The 20,258-nt window shown below is 32.4% G+C and overlaps 1 protein-coding gene across 3 annotated transcripts in view; it reads left to right on the plus strand.

Moving 5' to 3' along the window:
• Positions 1-17,228, plus strand: part of cpx (synaptic transmission protein complexin) — a 333,160-nt gene extending 315,932 nt beyond the window's left edge. For all 3 annotated transcript variants that reach the window (XM_089646822.1, XM_089646823.1, XM_089646824.1), the window contains 2 exons: positions 12,776-12,908; positions 14,789-17,228. In XM_089646822.1, coding sequence (XP_089502948.1) covers positions 12,776-12,908; positions 14,789-14,862 — 207 coding nt within the window. In that variant the 3' untranslated portion in view covers positions 14,863-17,228. The remainder of the gene's footprint in view (positions 1-12,775; positions 12,909-14,788) is intronic.
• The last annotated feature ends 3,030 nt before the right edge of the window (positions 17,229-20,258 follow it).

Consider the following 20,258-nt stretch of genomic DNA (forward strand, 5'->3'; position numbering starts at 1 on the left):
TACGGTTTTTTCATAATTACTTTGATTACCAATCTTTGAACTACTTTAAGTGGGTTCAAAATTTTATTATATGTTCCTCTCCAACCAATAATACCATATTGTAAAATAGATTGAAAAATCGCATAGTACACTCTTTTTAGGTTTTCTAGTCTAAGAATATTTCTAAGTCTTATAAATATATAAATACATTTCCTAATCCTTTTGACGAGTTTAATCCTAATATTTGCCATATTCCAGGATGTATCAAAAATAAGCGATCTGCAATTTTTCGAGGCAAGTGAAACTATTTCATGCCTGTTTGGGAAGGCTGTGAGGATAAATGAAGTGGGTCAAGAAGAAAGGTTGGGTAGTATCTAGCTCTTAAAATGTTGTCATAAAACATTGCTAATGTTATTTCAAGTAGTACTTCGATTCCGAATGCTTGCTTTTCAGCAGAGCGATACTAATCTATCTCACGCCCAGATGTATAGAAGATCGTTGGTTTATTTTTTAAACTCTTTTTATGAAATGTTACTGTATCAGCGGAAGTAGGTGAAGTTATGTAATTTATAATACTATATTTATTTAACTTAGATATACTAAAGTAAGTTTAGCATAGTAGCTAGCCAACCATTCAAACTTTATTTTATTTATAATTTTAATAAAGATGTGTACATCTGTTTCTGCTGGAAGCTCTTCCGGTAGGACAAGTATTTTTGTGCAAAACGAGTCCTGCTGGCAGTACGTGATTTGTATGAAATATTTCATGGTCCTTCCTGTGTACTTGGGCGTGGGAAGGTCTATAGAGCTAGGCAACTATTTTCTATGTAGTATGAAAGAGAATTAAATGTTATTTATTTTCTTTCATTTCTTTCATTTTTGAACCTTATGCTACATGGGGTTATCCTTCTGGAAATACTCAAGGTCCTGCAAGCAGAATGCTTTCATTTATATCACCAATACAATGAACATGCTAGATCTGACTTCGATGTAGTATGAAATTAAAGTATATGCACGTAAATAAAAAAAGAGAGTCAAATCGCATGAAATTTGATAAATAAATTAATAATATAATCAATTTATTGATTTTGTCAACTTTAATTATTCTTTTAATAAATTTAATCAACGAATAATTAAATAAAGTTGGTAAAAAAGTTGATAAATATAATAAAGTATCTGCGTCAAAGTTAGTTAAAAATTTAATCACTATAGGTATATTATTTGCTTACGTTTATTTAAATACTTTTAAGTGACGTACTAATTAAATTGGACATCAAAATATTCTTCGACATTATTAGATCATTCATTATTAGTGACTGTGATATCGTCAGACGCCTTCCATTATTAATGGCCTTATTACCTGAATAAATTATTTAACGAGAATTAATTATACTTTCTTGGCGCTATTTCAATGGAGATTTTGTCGGTCGTTCATGAAAATCTATCGCCAAACTTTTTGGCAGTCGCTTCAGTTTGGAAAACTTCACAACTTCCGAAAACAGTCAAGTATTGTTCTGCGCTCTAAAACTTATTAAAGCTTCTAATACACACCGTCACGTTTTATTTTTTTTCTTCTATTCGCCTTTAGTATATATTGCGTATACAAAAAAATGATAAAACTTTTTTTTAATTTTACGTTTTGGTACGCAATTTGGTATTGGGTACCAAACAACAAAAATGTATGTCATGATTTGTTTCTTAGAATAGGTACTGCCTAGTGAGAAACTAATGTTGACTAGGCCATATATTCACTCCCGTATCGCAGCCTATTCTTGACGTACTTGTCATATTATTACATAACCACTGGGCATATATCCAATATCCATGTATACATTATTTGTCCTAATATGTAACTTATAATTTTCAGCTTACTGTTGTGGTAGTAGAACATTTTCAAATATTGTCAGGTTATTCGTAACCCGGGAATGTTTGTCTTTCTTTAAAAAAAATCGTAATATCTAATTAAATTAAAAGAATTATACCACTATACATGACTATTTATTGTTTGCCATATTTAGGTTAAGTGACTCCTAGTATACCTACTTGCCTTTCATGAATACCCTCACTAACAACTCCGCCTACTTCCGCTGATACAGTGACATTTCATAAAAATAGTTTAAAAAATAAACCAACTATGCCCCTAGACAGCGTGTGACGTGTGACTTGTCAGCGTGCACACGAAGTCTGTTATATTTATTATTGTACAAGAGCATTTTATTCTAGTAACTCCGCCCGCCATCCGTCTCCACTCCGCCTAATTGCATTACACAAACTTGACTATAAATAAATGGTGGCGCCGCGTGGAAAACTCGTAAACTAATAATCAATTTCCTCGCCCGGTTCGCGTCCCCGCTAAGTGGGCACCGCCATTTGCAAGTGAGAATTAATCTGCCATCTGGCGGTGACTCGCGTAAGCTGGCGTCGGTAGACAATGCTGCCAGATTGAGTGGTAGAGCAATTTTCCTCCGATAATGAGAATATGTTCCCCTCATAACCGGAATACTTTCCACTGGTTAACTTTTCAAGCATGTTGGTCATACTTCGTTTGATTTTACTTTACAGAGTTAACATTTTACATAAAGTACCTAAGGTACGTAAGTAATGATTTTCACTAGATGTATTCAGTTATGCCTTCCCTTACAAGCCTCGCTTTTACCTTACATAAAAAATAAGATATAGTATTTGATAAAATACAACTATTATGGCGCCCAACGTGGGGCAATTTTTAAGACCGCAGTATTTTTTTAAATACTTAAGGATTCGATATAAACCGGGTGTAGCAAAAATTAGGACAATGCTGCGCGATGTTTCGCTGCATGAACCCGCATACGGGTGTGCAGACGACAGTGGATATATTTTTGTAGACGTTCAACGGTATTGCAGATTTCTGTGTTACCGTACCGTATTTAGCACATCGTCGAGTAGTGACAACTGTAAAATTCGGCATGTATGCACAGAATATACTTTTGTGATATGCTTTATTTATTATACAAATTGAGACGCAGCCTTGTTTTTAAATTAAAATTAAATTTGAGATCTTCTACCTCAGAAAAAACGTTGTTTATGAGTGAAGTCATTCTCCCCAAAGGCAATTTCATTGGTAGGTGGGTCCTGCTTCTTGGAAAAAATAGCTTCTTGAGCCTAGCTCTGGTTAAGTCATCAAGACATAAAGGGTAATACGTTCCAGAACATCGGGATTGCAAATGTGCCCACTGAGGAGCGTATGTGCTACCAACACCATTGAAAACATTAATAGAATATTGTCACTTCTTTTATTCTCAGAAAAGTTATGATAAGACGGTATTTTTAATTTATTTTATTTGTAATTCGGCGGCGTTGACGTCTCCTGGGGCGACAACCGTCTTCCCAGAAATTGCCGTTTTCCTTTTCATGTCGCCAGTTGAAACCGTTTCGTAATTTGTAGTTTTAAATCTATTTTTAAACAAATAATTATGAATGAAAATATTAAAATTACATATTATCAGTACAATGATCAGAATTAGGATAATAAACTTTAAATCTTCCAAACAATTTTATCGGTACTCGTAGTTTGTTGAAAATACCACATTCATGAAATTGTTAGAATATTACAACAGTGTTTTTTTTAACTAAAGGCAATGTTTTTTAATGAAAAGTTTACTAAAAGTGAATGTGATTTTATGATTAAATTTAGAAACTATAATATTTGTAATATCAATTATTTAAACAATATCAATAAGATAGAAAAACTTAAATAAAAAACTATTTGAAAAGAAAAAAAGCTTTTGGTGGCTGTCGAGTGTGGAACACGAATCTACCGCTGTTCGAGCAACCGTGTTCCCAATTACACAAAGTCACCATTTTGGTGGCTGTCGAGTGTGGAACACGAATCTACCGCTGTTCGAGCAACCGTGTTCTAAATTACACAAAGTCACCATTTTGGTGGCTGTCGAGTGTGGAACACGAATCTACCGCTGTTCGAGCAACCGTGTTCTAAATTACACAAGTCACCATTTTGGTGGCTGTCGAGTGTGGAACACGAATCTACCGCATTTTGAGCAACCGTGTTCCCAATTTTACAACGTCACCATTTGTCCAACCCAATATTTATGTATGTATATGTTTATGTTTTATTACCTTTTCACATATTTTCCGATAGAGGCATTAAATTAATAATAATAATATTTAGATCATTTCCATTGCGCGGTTTTCAAGAAAAAATCACCTCAAGGGCCCTTATGAATTTGTAAATTTAGAGTTAATTTAATAAATGTACTCATCTTTTGGAAATTAATAATAATTATCTCCACTTAAATAGTTCAATTAATTTGTTCGATATTATGGAATAGAAAATGGATTGTAATGGTTATTAAATTCTGAACAATATCAGTGGGTGATGTTCCACGAATACGCCAAATGTAAATTCATTGGAATTTACGTAACAATGTATAAATTAAATTTAGTGACACACGTAAATCATTGTCTGGGCTTTATATTAATAATTCCGGCGTTAATCGGCTTCAGCATTCGTCGAAATTTAATATCTGTTACAATCACCTCCAGCTACAGTCTGCTGTAGAAATATATCGGCCATTATGTTAATTTATATCATTTACTTTGTAATTATTTCAGATGGAATATCGTTCAACGGTTGCGTACAACCTGCTGCAAAACAGTGTTAACTTATTACTCTCAGTTGTTGGTCTTAAGGTCTTCAGAAGGTGATGGATAATCATTTATTGAAAGTGGACTATATAATAAACCTTTTACAGCCTTCAATTTTTTTTAAATGACATTGTTTTTGAATGGTTTTTTTGTTTCCGAAAAAATCCTTTAACTAAGCGAATCAACTAATCAAGTAGCTTGTGACGGGAATTATTTTAGTGACAAGAAATATAGAACTCCATAAGGTGGGGTAAAAATTATGAAAATACGTTTATTACAAAAATAACTGTCATCAAGTAAATAAAAATAATTTTTCATAATTATTATGTATTTTGACGGATAGTCGTTTTACAACCTAGTAATTAGGGATGATTATCATATTATTAAATATTTTAGTAATTTTTAAAAATCATCCAATCGTGTCTACCGTCTATTTGAAAAATAATATTCTCGAACATCTCTTAATTGTTTATATTTGTAAGATCAAAACTACATGATAAGTTGTAATAACAGTAACTCTGTAAAGCTGTCCGAAACTTTGGCTAAAGAATGAGGTAGCGTTACGCGGCATTAAAAATAAATTTATGTATATAAAGTCGTGAAAATTTCAAATTATTTATGTCCTCAACATTTCCTTCATCGTCCCAACTAGGGGGTGGGATAGACTCGTCCCTGCAATAACCCAGATGATGAATCCCCCAAAAAAGCTATCGCACAACCAGCCTACGCCTCGAGCTGGGGTACCAACACGTGGACTTGGTGCTCTTCCGCCCTGCCTCTGGTGACCTGATGCCCAGGTCCTTCGGGCATCTTCCCTCTCTCTTCCAATACAGTTCGTTTACGTCCAATCAAGAAGCCGGCTAAGGGGCGCGGAAACCGAGTCTCGTTTGCGGTGTAGTTAACCGGTGAGTTCATTCTCAATGGGACTGCCCAAAGATATTAGAAGAACGAGATGTGCTATGAGCAGTTCATACTGTGTTGAATTGTTTTGCCCAGTGTCGCCGGTTTTGTTCACCAATACTACTGCACACCTTCGCTTACGCTAAGGTATCCGCACTAATACAAAGAACAGATTTCTGTACGTACACGTCCCGATAGTATTCAAAGTACTCTAATTAGGTAGTACTCCGCCTACGGTCCGGCGGCCAACATAGCATTTCTCGTTCTTCTAATATCTTTGGAACTGCCCGACGAAAGCGGTTTAGATGTATTGGGTACGCTATGATGCAAGTTCATAACCTTGAATGCTCCCATTTGATCTCAGATCTCCTTTTTTGTCTTTTACATTATCTATTGTATATTAATCTTCTATTTTTAGATTACAGTGTCTGTAATATTATACTTACTATACTATTTACTAGCCCCGTATGCAGGGACATTGGAGGGTCTAAGGTCGTTTAAAAATATATATATATTTTTTTTATTTGGTACGATATTTTTTACATTTTAAGTTTTCCAGTAATGTAGGCCTCACTGGGTGGCTTGCCCGTGCTGAGGCCTTATATAGCTTCGTTTAACAAAAAAAAGAGTGTTGACGAGTTCGGTGAAGGAGGAAATCATATGTTTCCCTATGACGCCTTGGGAAAGTGGTGGAGTCTCCTCCAAGCGTTGGGAATGTTCGCAACATTCCCAACGCGTTTATAAAAAAAAGTTGAGTCAATTTAACGGAATGTGTGAGCCAGAAAATTTGTTTCGAAATTTTCACAGAAAAGGGTAGAATTTTTTCTCGTATTTCTGAATCATGATTTTATTTGGCTAGAATTTCAGGGCTGTCAATACCTATAATCATTAATAGTTTTATTTAATTGAACGAGGTCAAAGACAATCCACTTACGTAATCCAATTTAGTTTATTGTGTTTAATCTAGAAGCTCTGTGAGCATTGGACCTCGCATTCAAAAAAGTGTGTTTCTAATTTTCTGTTATTTAATAAATCAAAACCGAAATTTCCTTGAAAATCATAAAATTTGTAATATGGTACTTAAATACCTACCTTCTTAATAATAAACCATATATTTTATGTAACATTTTTTATTATTTAAAATAAGTTGTTGTGCAATTTTATTTAACAAATAAACGTCACTATCTAAATGAAAATCCTTTTTTCAAAAATTTTTATGGCAGGTAGGAACTAATAATTAAAAATGCCAATACTTTCAAATAAACACGACGACTTCACATTTGAAAAAAACTCTCTTACAAAACCATTTATGACAAAACCTAAAAACAAATATAAAAAAGAATAAATGCAAAGCGGTCAAGTTAAAACAGAACTTCGCTACGCTATGTCTGTTGCTTGTTTCAAATTTTAATTTAGAAAAATGACTGATAGCCATAAAATAATGCAGGATAACTTTGATTTTTTCTTTCAAAATCTACTTATTATGGGTAATGAGTGTCCAAGTTTCAACGTTAGGTTTCTTCTTGGCAGCCAATCTATAAATGACAGACTGATATCCCCGTCCTGTCCCACGGAATTTCGTCTCGCGTTTTCCTCTCCGCATTCACCGCTCATTGTTTGACTTCGCAAAGGAAAAGTCCCTTGTCAACAGGAAGCTTACTCTAATTACCCGTCTAAAGCAGAATATAATAGGCAATCCTCGCTTTTCTTTCAAATACTTCTCCCGGGAGAGTAGTTCCCACTCGCCTCTGTTCACAGCTGCCCGACCCACCCATCTGTCGGGAACTTGCACTACATCAAGTATGTACGAGACGTCAAGTAGCAGGCTTAGTGGGATGTTTGATTTGTCAGGAACCTAACAAGTCGAGTTTTAAACCAACACTGTTGATTATATGTGACAACACTGATTATATGTGACAACACTGATTATATGTATATAATAAATAAACATATTTATTATTTAATAGATTATAAATATCTAGGATATTCGATACAAAAATTGTATTTTTATATTTATTTTTCGGAATGACTTTTATGGAGTAAAACCTCAAATTGAAATATTTTAATATTGAAGACAATATTAGTGATTTCTAAACGAAAATCTGAAACAGAAAAATTAGAAAAGGAAACGGTCACATCTGGGACATCAGCTGGTAGAGCACTGTCACGGAAAGACAAGGGTCCTGGGTTCGTGTCCCAGATGTGACCGTTTCCTTTTCTGTTTTTTCTGTTTCAGATTCTCGTTTAGAAATCACTAATATTGTCTTCAATATTAAAATATTTCAATTTGAGGTTTTACTCAATAAAGTCATTCCGAAAAATAAATATTCATTCTAGACTTGCAGAAAAGTCAACAGATGTCGCACATTAAAAATAAAAAATAAATAAGATAGGTTCATCTAAAAAGACGCTGTCTGGATTGCATTTAGTTCGGGTTGAATCTTGCGATCATACATAAAGATAGTTGCGAATAAAAATGTGCGGTGAAAAAATGAAGACAATGTTAGTAGTTCTTATTCGAAGTATGATACAGTTAAAAATGACCGAGGGGAATAGGGTCCCATTAGCTCAGTTGGTAGAGCACTGTCACGGAAAGACAAGGGTCCTGGGTTCGCGTCCCAGATGTGACCGTTTCCTTTTCTGATTTTTCTGTTTCAGATTTTCGTTTAGAAATCACTAATATTGTCTTAAATATTAAAATGTATTTTTATAGATACATAAATCATATTATTTTCTACTTTTCTTTATGTATTCTCACTGTAGAATACATATTCTACCTGTAGATGTATACCTACCTTCTCTATTATTTTTTTTCATATTTTTTTAAAAATTTTATTATTATTAGTTTCCCGCGTTTCTCCGCTTTTTGGCAAGAGCTATTAAAAAGTGTTGTAAAACGATATGTTTAATAAAATGGCAAATTCACAAGATTCAAACACTTTTTTTAAGTTCCCTTAAAAATATATGTGATTTTTTAGATACATAAAATGCATTTGTTAAGCCGAAATGGTAATTACGTAAAATATCATCGATAAAAAAAATCGCAAAGCATGCTCCTAAAATTATTTAAAAGACATTTAGTTTTATTATTTAATACACGATAGGTATGAAATAATTTATATTGCATCTTTAAAGGTAACATAGGATGAGTAATGATTTATTAGATATATTCATAATTTTCGCTTAATTAAATTCGCATTCGTAAATTATATTTCGCTTTCGAACCATCTTCTTCTTTTTTTGAACGCTTACTACGGAGCCTTAATATTAATAAAAATATTTTTTTGCCTTAAATGCTGGTTGTTAAAAAGTTATTCATTATTCAATAGGGTATTTTAAAAGTTTTTTATTCACGAAAAAAAATATGATCCCGAAGGTGTCAATTTTTGTTTATGTTGACGAGTATATTCGTTATAACGATTTTACATGTGTCACTCTCGATTTGCCGATTTGATTTTACTTTCGATGTTTGTTTTTATTCGTGTGTTCGGCGGCGCTGACGTCACACCGGGCGACGTTGGTGACAGACGTCATACCAGGCAGAGGCGGTTTCTGTGTCATAATGATATTGTATCCCACCTGTATTGGAACCGTTTCATAATGTGCGACTTCAGACGTTGTTTTTAAATTAATAATTGTGAATGAAAGTATTAAAATTACACATTAGTACTATAATCATAATCAGAAAAATAAAATTTAAATCTTCCACACATTTTTAACGGCGTTCGTAATTTTTTTAAATACCCCATCATTATTATTTGTCTCTTAGCTTTGTGTGGCTTTTAAAAACAGCTTTTCGTCGTTTAAATTATGGAGACAGACGATCATTATTTTTATGAAGTATCTACTCAAAATATCATAATGCTCTTCCAACCTCACAGATAAGTGTGGTTGGAAGCTCTTTCTGTATATTTATGTTTTACCGTCGACTAGGAATTTGTAATAAGACACTCCAGTGAAAAATATTATGGCTTAATAAGAAAATAAAAAAAACATGATATAAGTCAAGTTGCTTAAAGCCTATCCCTGAAAGACAAGAGATCCAGAGTTCGATTTCTAGTTAAGACCGTTATCTTTTTAATTTTTTGTTCAATGATATATTATATTGACGGGTATAACCTTCAAATTACGTTAAAAAGAAGGTGTTTAAGTAAGAAATTCTTAATTGATTAAAACTAAATAAAAAATGAACTGCAGTTCCTCATTATCTAATAATAGGTACTCATTTAATAGTTAGGTATTTACTCAACGACTAATAGACTACTCAAATAATCCCACCGCGTTGTGTCCGCCCACCGCCAAGCGGTAGAAAAAAGAAATAACGTCGGTATGAAAATGCGGGGATTCCCTCAGGAAATCATCATGGCGGCCAATTATTTTCCATTTATCCCCGGATCGCGATCGGAAGAGACTTAAGATATAATTAATTGATGCCGGCGATATCCTCAGCTAAGCCCCGAGGAGACGTCGAGCCAAGGGAATTGTAAAATATCGTCCGTAAAAATATTCACTCAATTGCAAGCGGATTTAAAGTAAGTACCTCGTAAGTAGGTATTGTTCGTCAAAGTAAGACTTTTATATTTATGCTTCAACTTCGTCAAGATATCGTCTTGTTACCTGAAAGCATCTGGGAATAAATAATATTAATATCTACCTATCAATAAATTAAATAAATCATTTTTCAAGCCGCTTTAAAAAAGAGGATCTCCGGTGATGTGTCTATTACAAATAATAATAATTAGTATGTTCGTCTTGCTTCTACTATCGGAGGACTATCATTGGAGATATCTTCATCATAGTTAAATGTCACGTAGGTTTCGAAATCATGAAATATGGCATAATTATCTTGTACGTATTCCCTCGATTATCGGTTGGTAAAATGTTTGTCTGTCGGCCCTTATGATGTAATTCAAATTTTTCACTTTTCCTGTTTATATTTTGTTGTGTTTAGTTGAATATAAGAGGTAATTTAAATTACTTTCATCCTCAATCAGACATACCTTCTATCCTCAATCAGTGAAATTATTGACCTAGGTATATTGTTCGATAGCAAACTAACTTTTGTGTATCATATTAATAACATTATCAATAAGGCTCTTAAGACTCTTGGATTTATTTTGAGAGTTTCAAAAGACTTCAATAATTTAGGCACATTTATCATGTTGTACAAAACCCTTGTTAGATGCCAACTAGAGTATAACTCTACGTTATGGTCCCCCTTTTACAATATTCATTCTGATAACATTGAAAAGATTCAACATAAGCTCCTGAAGTATATAAACTATAAATTGCATATTCCTGTAGAAAACATTGATTATAACTACTTACTAGATAAATATTCCCTATTAAAACTTTCAGAAAGAAGAATAAACACAGATTTAATAGTACTACATAAAATACTTCATTACAAAATTGACTGTCCTAAGTTACTCCAATTAATCAGCATCCACATACCCAAAAGATCTTGCCGAAATTTACTACCCTTTTATTTTTACAACACCAGGACGCTGTCTTATCAAAATTCCCCAATTCCAAGACATCACAGTCTCGGAAATAAATACTCTGATCTGAGAGATATATTTCATCTTAAAAATAATCAATATAAATATTGTTTATTTCAATTCTTTTATATATCGAGACACAAATAGACATCTATAATTTCCGCAATATATATATTTTTATTTTTATTTTGAATTTCTATTTATGTGAGACTTCTTATCATTTTTACTAATGTATCTTATTTTACTATATGCTTTTGTTGTAACATTTAATTTTTTTTCTTTTTTCGTTGTATTATGTTTCCTTTATTGTTTTAATTTTGTAGAATTTATAATAACTGTGATACTCTACTATTAAACTTTGTAGTGTGTAAAAGCCAATTAGTGCATGTAATAATAAATAAATAAATACCATTAAACTAGCCGGATGTTGGCATTAAAGGTAAAACAGATCAGTCTTCTTCCTCTTTTTATTTCTTTGCGGCTATTGGTGCAAATTAACAAAAATAAAATAACTCTCCCAAGAGCTGCGTATATCTCTTAATGTACGTTCCCTTTTCTAATATGTTTTTTAAACTATGTTTGGATGTGCACTGAGCCGGGATACTCAGGGCTCTTGAAAACACGAATGAATAGATTCGTTCAATAAAACTATATTACATAATCCTTGATGTAAGAACTTCAAGAGGGATGTAAATTTATAAATATTTGATTCTTCAAATATTTCAAATACTTCGGTGGCTTTCCATCCGCATATTCCCTTGCAGTAAGAGAGTATATAATTATGCATAGTTTGGTCCATACCTTCTAGAATTATATAAGTTTTTTGTGACAAGCAACCACTGCCATGGGTGGCACCACGATCTAATAAGTATACCACATGGCAGAATAGGCGTATTGCTTCAACACAGCATGACATGGGGGTAAGGTTCGGTCTTTCGATATATTCAACTGAAGGTTTCAAATTGAACATCGATGGTTTCAAAAATAATATCTCATAATTATTCATGTCAGATTTACATTTTTTAAACTAATTACAGTTCCCGGTTAGTGTATAATTATTCTCGAGTCTAACTGGCTAGTTAGTTAATTTACTAATTTATAAATTTTTTATTATTATTAATTATTTTTTATGTTCTCCCATAATAAGCAATTGCGTGTGTGTATGGGATATTATTTGTTTAGTTTTTAGATTTATTTTTTTATTTTAGTTAAGGTTTTCAGTATATTTTTTAATTGTGTTTTGAATTCTTTGAATTTATCATTAAGTGATATTATATTTTCTGGCAATTTTTTTGAATAAATTTTTTCCTAAGTATTTGTAGTTTTGTTGACACAAAGTTTTTTTACAAATCGGAATTGGTAACATGTGTTTTTGCCTGAGATTTGCTGTGTTTTTGGAAGGTACGGTTTTGTTTAGGATATCCTCTTTGTAAACTTGTAAGGTTGAGTGATACAGGAATAGAGTATTTAATTTTCTGACTTTGTATTTTTTGAATATGAGTTCAGATGAATATAAAAATGATTTCTTTAATATTAATTTACTTATTAGTTTTTGCGCAAGCTAAAGATGTTGTCTGTGAGTTTAATAGTCGCCCTCCATCCTATTATACCATATTGGATTATGGATTGACAGAATTCGAAGTACGTCATTCTTTTTCAATTTTCATACTCTGTTTTACTGACAGATGGGGGGTTTCTTAATATGCCATCAGTAATAGTAGTAACGCCGCCTCTCTATTGTCTGATTGCAGTACAACATAAAGAAGAAGGAAGAGATCGTAGAGCAGATGCCGCAGGAGCCCGACAACCCGCTGATGCGCAAGAAGAAGACTCCCGAGGAGCTAGCAGCGGAGGCGGAGCTCGAGGACCAAGACGATTTCACCAGTGAGTTCACCCAACTAATCTAAAATACCTTTAACTTTACTTTTAGAGCATTTACAGAATAGTAGTGATCCTAGCAATCACTCATCAACCAGAAATCACCACACCCTACCGGCTGCGCCAATGATGTTGATTACTTGTTTTTGAATATGGCGATCGATCACAAGACATTGAATTAAGACAGTGGTAGTAACAATTAATCTTGTGGGTAGATTACAAATTATTTTTATTATTTGTACTATGTTATAAGTTACAAGCTCGGAAAGTAATGTAGTAAAGACGAAGAACACCGCAGTCATATGCTTTTATTGCAAATTGACTATCATGCTTTCTCATTTTTAAATTAGAATCTCGTTTCCTCACACTTAAATCTCACTTTTGTAAATAGCCCGCAGATACGTTTACTTTTATAAAAACGTAGGTACATACGTTAATTTCATAATTCACAAATGTGAACTATTAAAGTAAGTCGCCCCTCTGTTGAAATTTCTGGTCTGGATCCCCGAAATACTTCCCCAAAAAAACGCTCAGCGAGAAACGGGCAGTCCACCGTCCCCTTTCTTATCAGGTGAAAATGCTGCCCTTGTTTTTATAGAAATATGGTATTTATTTCAAAGTTTTCGCATTCAAAACTTGTTCGAATTATGTCAACAGTGTCCAAAGATATCCAAAATAGTTGGTATAATTATTTTATGTAAAAATATGATAGCAACACTTTATTTAGTTGATAGAATACCATAGTTTAAAAAAAGTTAAGTTCACTATAGTTGATACCTATTTATCATATTTATATTATCGGCAACATAAAAAATGTTAGGTCCTAGTAATCAAATGAAAATTTAATATTATTATTCATATTTTCTCGTCTTCGGAAATATATTTTTAAACGTTGCGTTAGAAAGTATTTTCTAACCAATTACCACTAGGTAACTACTCATAGCATAAATAAATAACCTAGTACTCGTATGTAGCTAATTGATAGGCGCCTTACAAATTGATTTCTCAACTTATATTCAATCTTCAGATCTCAGGACTCACCCTTTTAACTAAAATTGCTTTATCAGTTAGATTTTGTAAAGGCATTTCCCTCAAAAGGCTATCCGAACATTACAGTTGCTTAGGAGGTTAACGGCTGCTGAAAGAGCTTATTGGCTAAGAGTTAAATAATTAAGCCAATGGAAGGCTTATTTCCGCGATTAGGTTTACTCCTAGATGAAATGAATTCATTGCTTGAGAATCGATTATACGCAATTCGAAATGTTTTTCTCGTTCGAATCTTTTTTAAACTCATTGGTTATTACTGGTATTTTGAAAAAAAATACGATATAAACCCCCCTGGTTTTAAATTTAGCTATTTATTTTGATTGTATGCGGCGGAGGTAAAGATTTCGTAATTAAGAAAACCATCACATAGACTTTTTTTGCTTCTTCTTATTAGCTTTTCCTTCTTCAATCATAATTTCTTTCCAGCTTTGGAGATGGGACTGCCTGCCATAGGCCTCCCTCAAATTTCCCTTAGTTTCCTCTTCTTGGCAACTCTCTCCCATTCAAATTCTATATATTTTGGACTTGAAGTTCATGTTGAGCGTCATACTGTAGAATGAATTTAACGAGAAAAAAGGAGAATCATACATTTTTTCTCCTTTCGTTTGTAATAATTCATTTCTAATATATCAAAAAAGAGCATCACATCGGATCCTATGGAATTCAAATGTTAAGTCTACATCCGGTTCTTGACAGCTCTCACCCATCTCATCCTATCAATTGAGACATATTCTACGGTGAAATATGTGCTTGTAGTAAATTATTATAAATTTATTTGTAAAGGAGCACCAGTTTAATAATGGCTTCAAGTTGCTAATGATGTATTTATATAATTTCAGAGCTGAAAAACACCATTGAAACGCAAGTCAACGAGCTGAAATCGCAAATTGAAAGCAAATGCGTCATGCAGTGAGGGAAGTCCACCGAAACAAAGCGTCACCGAGTTGCGAGCCAAAATGCAAGAGTCACATCACTGGTCGGATAACACTGCAATGGAAACACTAACTAACTTAGCAACAACAAACAACGCAACCGCAGCACAGGAGGAGACGAACAGCACTTGGAACAAATGGAAGACTTAACATGAGAAGAAGGATTGTTTGCAGTGTTGAATGAACATTCGGTCGTCACTCGCCACCCGCATAGTAGCGGCGTAGTAACTCACTTAAACATTAATAATTGTGCCCCTCATACCCATATTTAACTATTTATCGATCCTATTACTAAACTATGTATCCGCCTAATAAGTTTGCCTTGTTTGTTGTCCTGTTTTTATATATAATTAGTACGAAAAGTAGTGAATATATCTAAAGCAATGGCTCGATAGGAATGGAGAAGTTGACGTGTCCACATTATTTGTCTGTTTTGTAACCAAATCTAATGTTCTTTTTGTAGAGTTTTTCTTCTTGCCCTTATCTTCAATGTATCTTATTTCGATGCACGTCTGAAAAGACGGCAATGCCCAAAGATGACCTACTTGATAAAATAAAGAAAATTTGAAATATATAGCATTCTGCATATTTTAAAGCTAATGACGAAACTAAAAATAAATAATTGGGGCTGGTTAATTCGGAAGCTTTTAACTTCAAAGACTCACTCTTTCGATAGTGTTGTGCTTCACAAACATTACGTTGATCTGAAAGAAGGAAGTCTCAAAAGATAGCATACTTTCTCACATTCTTTCTAGAGGGGCAGTCTCACAAGATTGTTACAATTCGGTTCTTAACATGAATGATGTTAATTTAGATAAAAACAAAATGTCGAAGACTAAAAACCGCGCTTGTTATCAAAGTTTAGCTTATAGAGTGTTAAAAGTATTTGTTACACATGAAAAAATTGAAGTATTTTATTATTATTATTAAATATATAACTTTTATGAATATTTGACTAGGTATTAAAACGGGCTGGGTGAAGTGTATCGTAACTGGTAGCCTGCGATTATATCGATAAAAAGAACAATGAATTGAAGCAATAATATTTAAAAGTGAACTTTTTGTTACCTAGCGCTTGAAATGGGACAATTTTCAATGTAAACGTTTTGTTTACCAAGTTTGCATTTTGTACATGAAATAATAAAATAATCGACCATGTCTTTGTTAGATATGTTTTTTGAAAAAAGGTAAGGGTTTTTTGAAAAATATGATTTGAATTTGTTTTTAAAGAAATATCGTAATCGCAGCTTTCAGTTTACGAACACTTTCTCAAATTTTCTATGAATATTTTAATATTTAACGCTGACTCATTTTTGTGCTTAAGTTTTATCTAATTATTTCTCGCCAACGGTTGATTGATTATGAAACTGATATTAATTCGAGTATAGAAATGTATCGATTATATAAAGAGCGCAGTCCGAAAAATCTTTGCTTATTACAATAAATTATTACAGATAATTTTGTTGAATTAAATTGTTTTTCAGGTTACAAAGGTTACGCTTGTGATATCTTGTTACTTGAGTGTTTTGTATAGCAGCACATACGAGTAGATGTCATTTTGTATCAAATAATTAATTGGTTAGTATAGCAGCAAAGACGTAAGTACTAAATACATATTTTTAATTCAACGTCTTTTTTCTGTGCGCGATTTTTGTTAACTTAAAAGTCATCCAAATTCCAGATTTAAAACAGTAAAATGAAGATTACGTACCTATGTTTTTTTACCGCGGGACCTTTTATATCCTAAATGCTTTATTAGTGGAGTTATTAATCTTGGTGTTTCGATCGTATTCAATGTTTTATTTATTTTGTCAGCAATATATCGATGTTGTGTGCTTGATAAATGTGCTATTATTATATCGCTTATTGCCTTTAACACACCGTACTATTTGTACTTCATGCTGCATGGCAAATTTTTTCACTACACTGTTTTTGCGTCGATGTTCCTCGTAGCGATTTATTAACGTCTGATTTGGCCAATACAAAAATTACACAAATCACTTGATTATACCAGAATATTTTCAAGACTCTTTAGTAGGAGTTCTATAAATTTTAAAATATAATTGACATTGTTTTTTGATGAAATAGTATTATCAGTGACATTATGAAATTAGTTGAAGTCAATCTTGTAGCGAACTTAATCTCTCTTTTCTGGAATATGTTTCAGTTTTCCACAAATCTCGCTTAGCTAAAATGTTAGATTTTGAATCTCTGTAGATATTGGTGTCCACTTCAGTCTCAATAGATATAAATGAACATAAAAAAACGTCAAAAGCTGTGATAATAATAAGCATGTTTATCGACGAATTTCCAAATTCGTCTCACGTTACATCTAAAATGTAACAATTAATTATTAATATACCTACTCTATTTCACTCTCTCTCTTCTTCCTTATCTATTGGATAGAATGTAAAAAAGCGTGCAAAACCTTAATTTACAAATTTGAATTATTTTGATCTTTGAAAAATAAAAGTGCAGACATAACATTACTTCGGACACGTTAATGTTTTATTTCAGTCTATAAGAATTTGGTGAGGAAAGTTTCCCTCTCCCGCAGTCAACTGCAGTGGGTGGCAAGGAGTACAGTGGTAAGCAATTCGGTAATAAGTCTCGGGTTCAGATCCTAATTCAGTCCACTAATAATAAACCTTTTTGTTAAGACATGTTTTGAATTTTTTGAATTGAGTCATCTATTTTTTTGTTTAGTATAAAGATTGAAGAACACTACCCAACCCACCTCAGCTATTATGAACTTCAGTGATATAATATATCACGTTGAAAATGATTACGTATTACTTTACTTGTTCTAATTGCGACTTTCAAAATGGGCATGCTGCTATTTTATTCTTATTTCTAACACTTCTTCTTGTACTTTCTAAATTTATTAAATATATCATAATACATTATTTGTGTTCACTGATTTAACTTTCCATCATTGCATGTAGTTGCAATATATTATATTATTTGTGTTCACTGATTTAACTTTCCATCATTGCATGTAGTTGCAATATATTATATTATTTTTGTTCACTGATTTAATTCCAAAACCTGCTCCCTTCTTCTAATGTAGTTGCAATATAATATAATTATATCATATTACGAAAAAAAAGCGAAATTTTTTCATTAAATCTTTTGTTTTTGTGTTTAACACCCTTTATTTATTTAAACTTATTGATTTAGTTGGTAATTATTATCACCGTAGATTTTTGTATTGAAATTATCATTGAGTCAATTACTACCTTTACCACACTGAGATTCTACGTTTTTATCCAAATACCCTACTTTTAATATTTATTATACAATTAACTAACTACATATATATCATATTGTTCACATTTCAATGATATCATTATTTCTATAAACCTATTCTCTAACATACTCGTATATTCGTGTAGTTTAAGATCGTTTGAAACTACTAGTATTTAACATAATACACAATTGACAAGAACTCTTAATACCTACGACAAGAAAATTTAAAAAAATCGTATAGCTTTATTTAGTGAAATTAAATGGATTATCTAAATATCAAAGAGGTATGGCCAATGCATACCTTGCTACGTTGAAATTCTTCAATGGAATCCGTCTGACTTAAAGACTACACGCAAATCACTGTACATTAGACAAGAAGAACGCTTTGGAAATGATCTTTTGCATTATATCATTAGCTGAAACTTCAGTCTAGCTTCTTAAGCATCTTCTGCAACTGTTGTGCATGTGTGAATTACTGTAGGTACTTGTCTTGTTTTGTAGTTTCAAATGTGTATTTGATAACATGTATTAATTGTATTACTTTGTACACTAATCTATCCTAATCTTACGGCTTCTACTGTGTAGTGTGTTTCCTTCTGCTATAATATATATAAAATGTATATTTTCCGGAAAGAGCGAAGTTCTGCTTGATGCTTGTTGTGTCCGAGTCTAATAGGTAGCTGTAACATAGAATCAATGTTTCCTATCCTTGCATATTGTGTGCTTGCAATATGATTTTATAAGTAAAAGCTATATTCATTAAACTTTAACCCCCTCTGCGTATATTATTATATTAACATCTTCGTTGTTGTGATGTTGAATAAAAAATATTATTAAAAAAAACATAAAAAATATGTACCTATATGTTACAGAAATTATTGTTGTAGATTGCTAGGGGTTGTCAATAAATAGGAATATATGTAAATTGATTATGTACTATAAGCAAATAACATATTGAAAAATAAAATAAATTAACTATTTTATTTACTTGAGATACAGTGACTTTTGAAACAGTAATCACTAAAGTTGTGTTCAGCTCCGCGTCGACTTATCTCTAGGTAGGTTTACCTCTAGGTAGGTTTACCTCTGGGTAGGTTTACCTCTGGGTAGGTTTACCTCTGGGTAGGTTTACCTCTAGGTGGGTTTACCTCTAGGTAATCCAGAATTCACTGCTCAACTCCATCTAGTGATGCGAAAAACGAAATGTTCTAGCCGCCAAAAATTTCAACTATTTTTTTTGTTGGTTAGAATATTTTGCCAGTGGAATAGAACATGTTGCAACTAACAAAGATGTAAGTTGCAACTGTTTGTAAGAACTCATATTACGAACTACTTACTAACTACTTATTTTCCACTACTATCCTTGTAATACTTACTTTAATACTGAATGTATGTTCTGTTCGCTTCTAAGGCTTGCATCTTTAAGCTTTGGGCTTCACATTTAAAGTGTATAAGTGTCGTTTTCTCTATTTTCTGTTTGTCATTCTAAAGCGTTTGTATATTTCGCACTTGTCCTTTTATCTCGGTGTTGTGCTCGGTGTATTCTCATTATATTAAATATATATTTATATACATTATATTCATCTTGCAAAAAGGTCTTAAGGTAATACTTTTTAAATATTATTTTGTTACATTTTGCAATAATAATAATACTCTTCACACAACACCTATTTTACTGTTGTACTGTTTACTTATAATTATTTGCTTTTAAATCCTATTTTTATTATATATGTAAATATATATATATATATATATTCCTCTCATCCATGAGATTAAATTCTACGATACAATTTTTAATTTATTTATTTTTTCCTTATTGGAGGAATTTGGGTGAATTTAAAATAATTGTAAAATGTAAAACTTTGTGTCATAAATGGCTTTTGAAAATTGTATCTTCTTATAACATATATTAAGTATATTACTTATCTCTATTCATATCGTTTAAACAACGAATTTTTGGTGAAAGTAATATTGTTCAGTTTCCTCTTAAATCCAATGTTACTTCTCTCACGCAGTTTTAATACGTTCGGTTAAGGTTCAGTTCGGTGCTCCTCGGTTCCACAACATGATATAAAGTTTGTTGTAGTTGCAATGTTGCCACCCGCACACTGTGTAATTTTAATCCATG

This window comes from Hesperophylax consimilis, chromosome 25 (genome assembly GCF_061612785.1).
Source record: "Hesperophylax consimilis isolate HC1 chromosome 25, BYU_Hcon_1.0, whole genome shotgun sequence".
Lineage (NCBI taxonomy): Eukaryota > Metazoa > Arthropoda > Insecta > Trichoptera > Limnephilidae > Hesperophylax > Hesperophylax consimilis.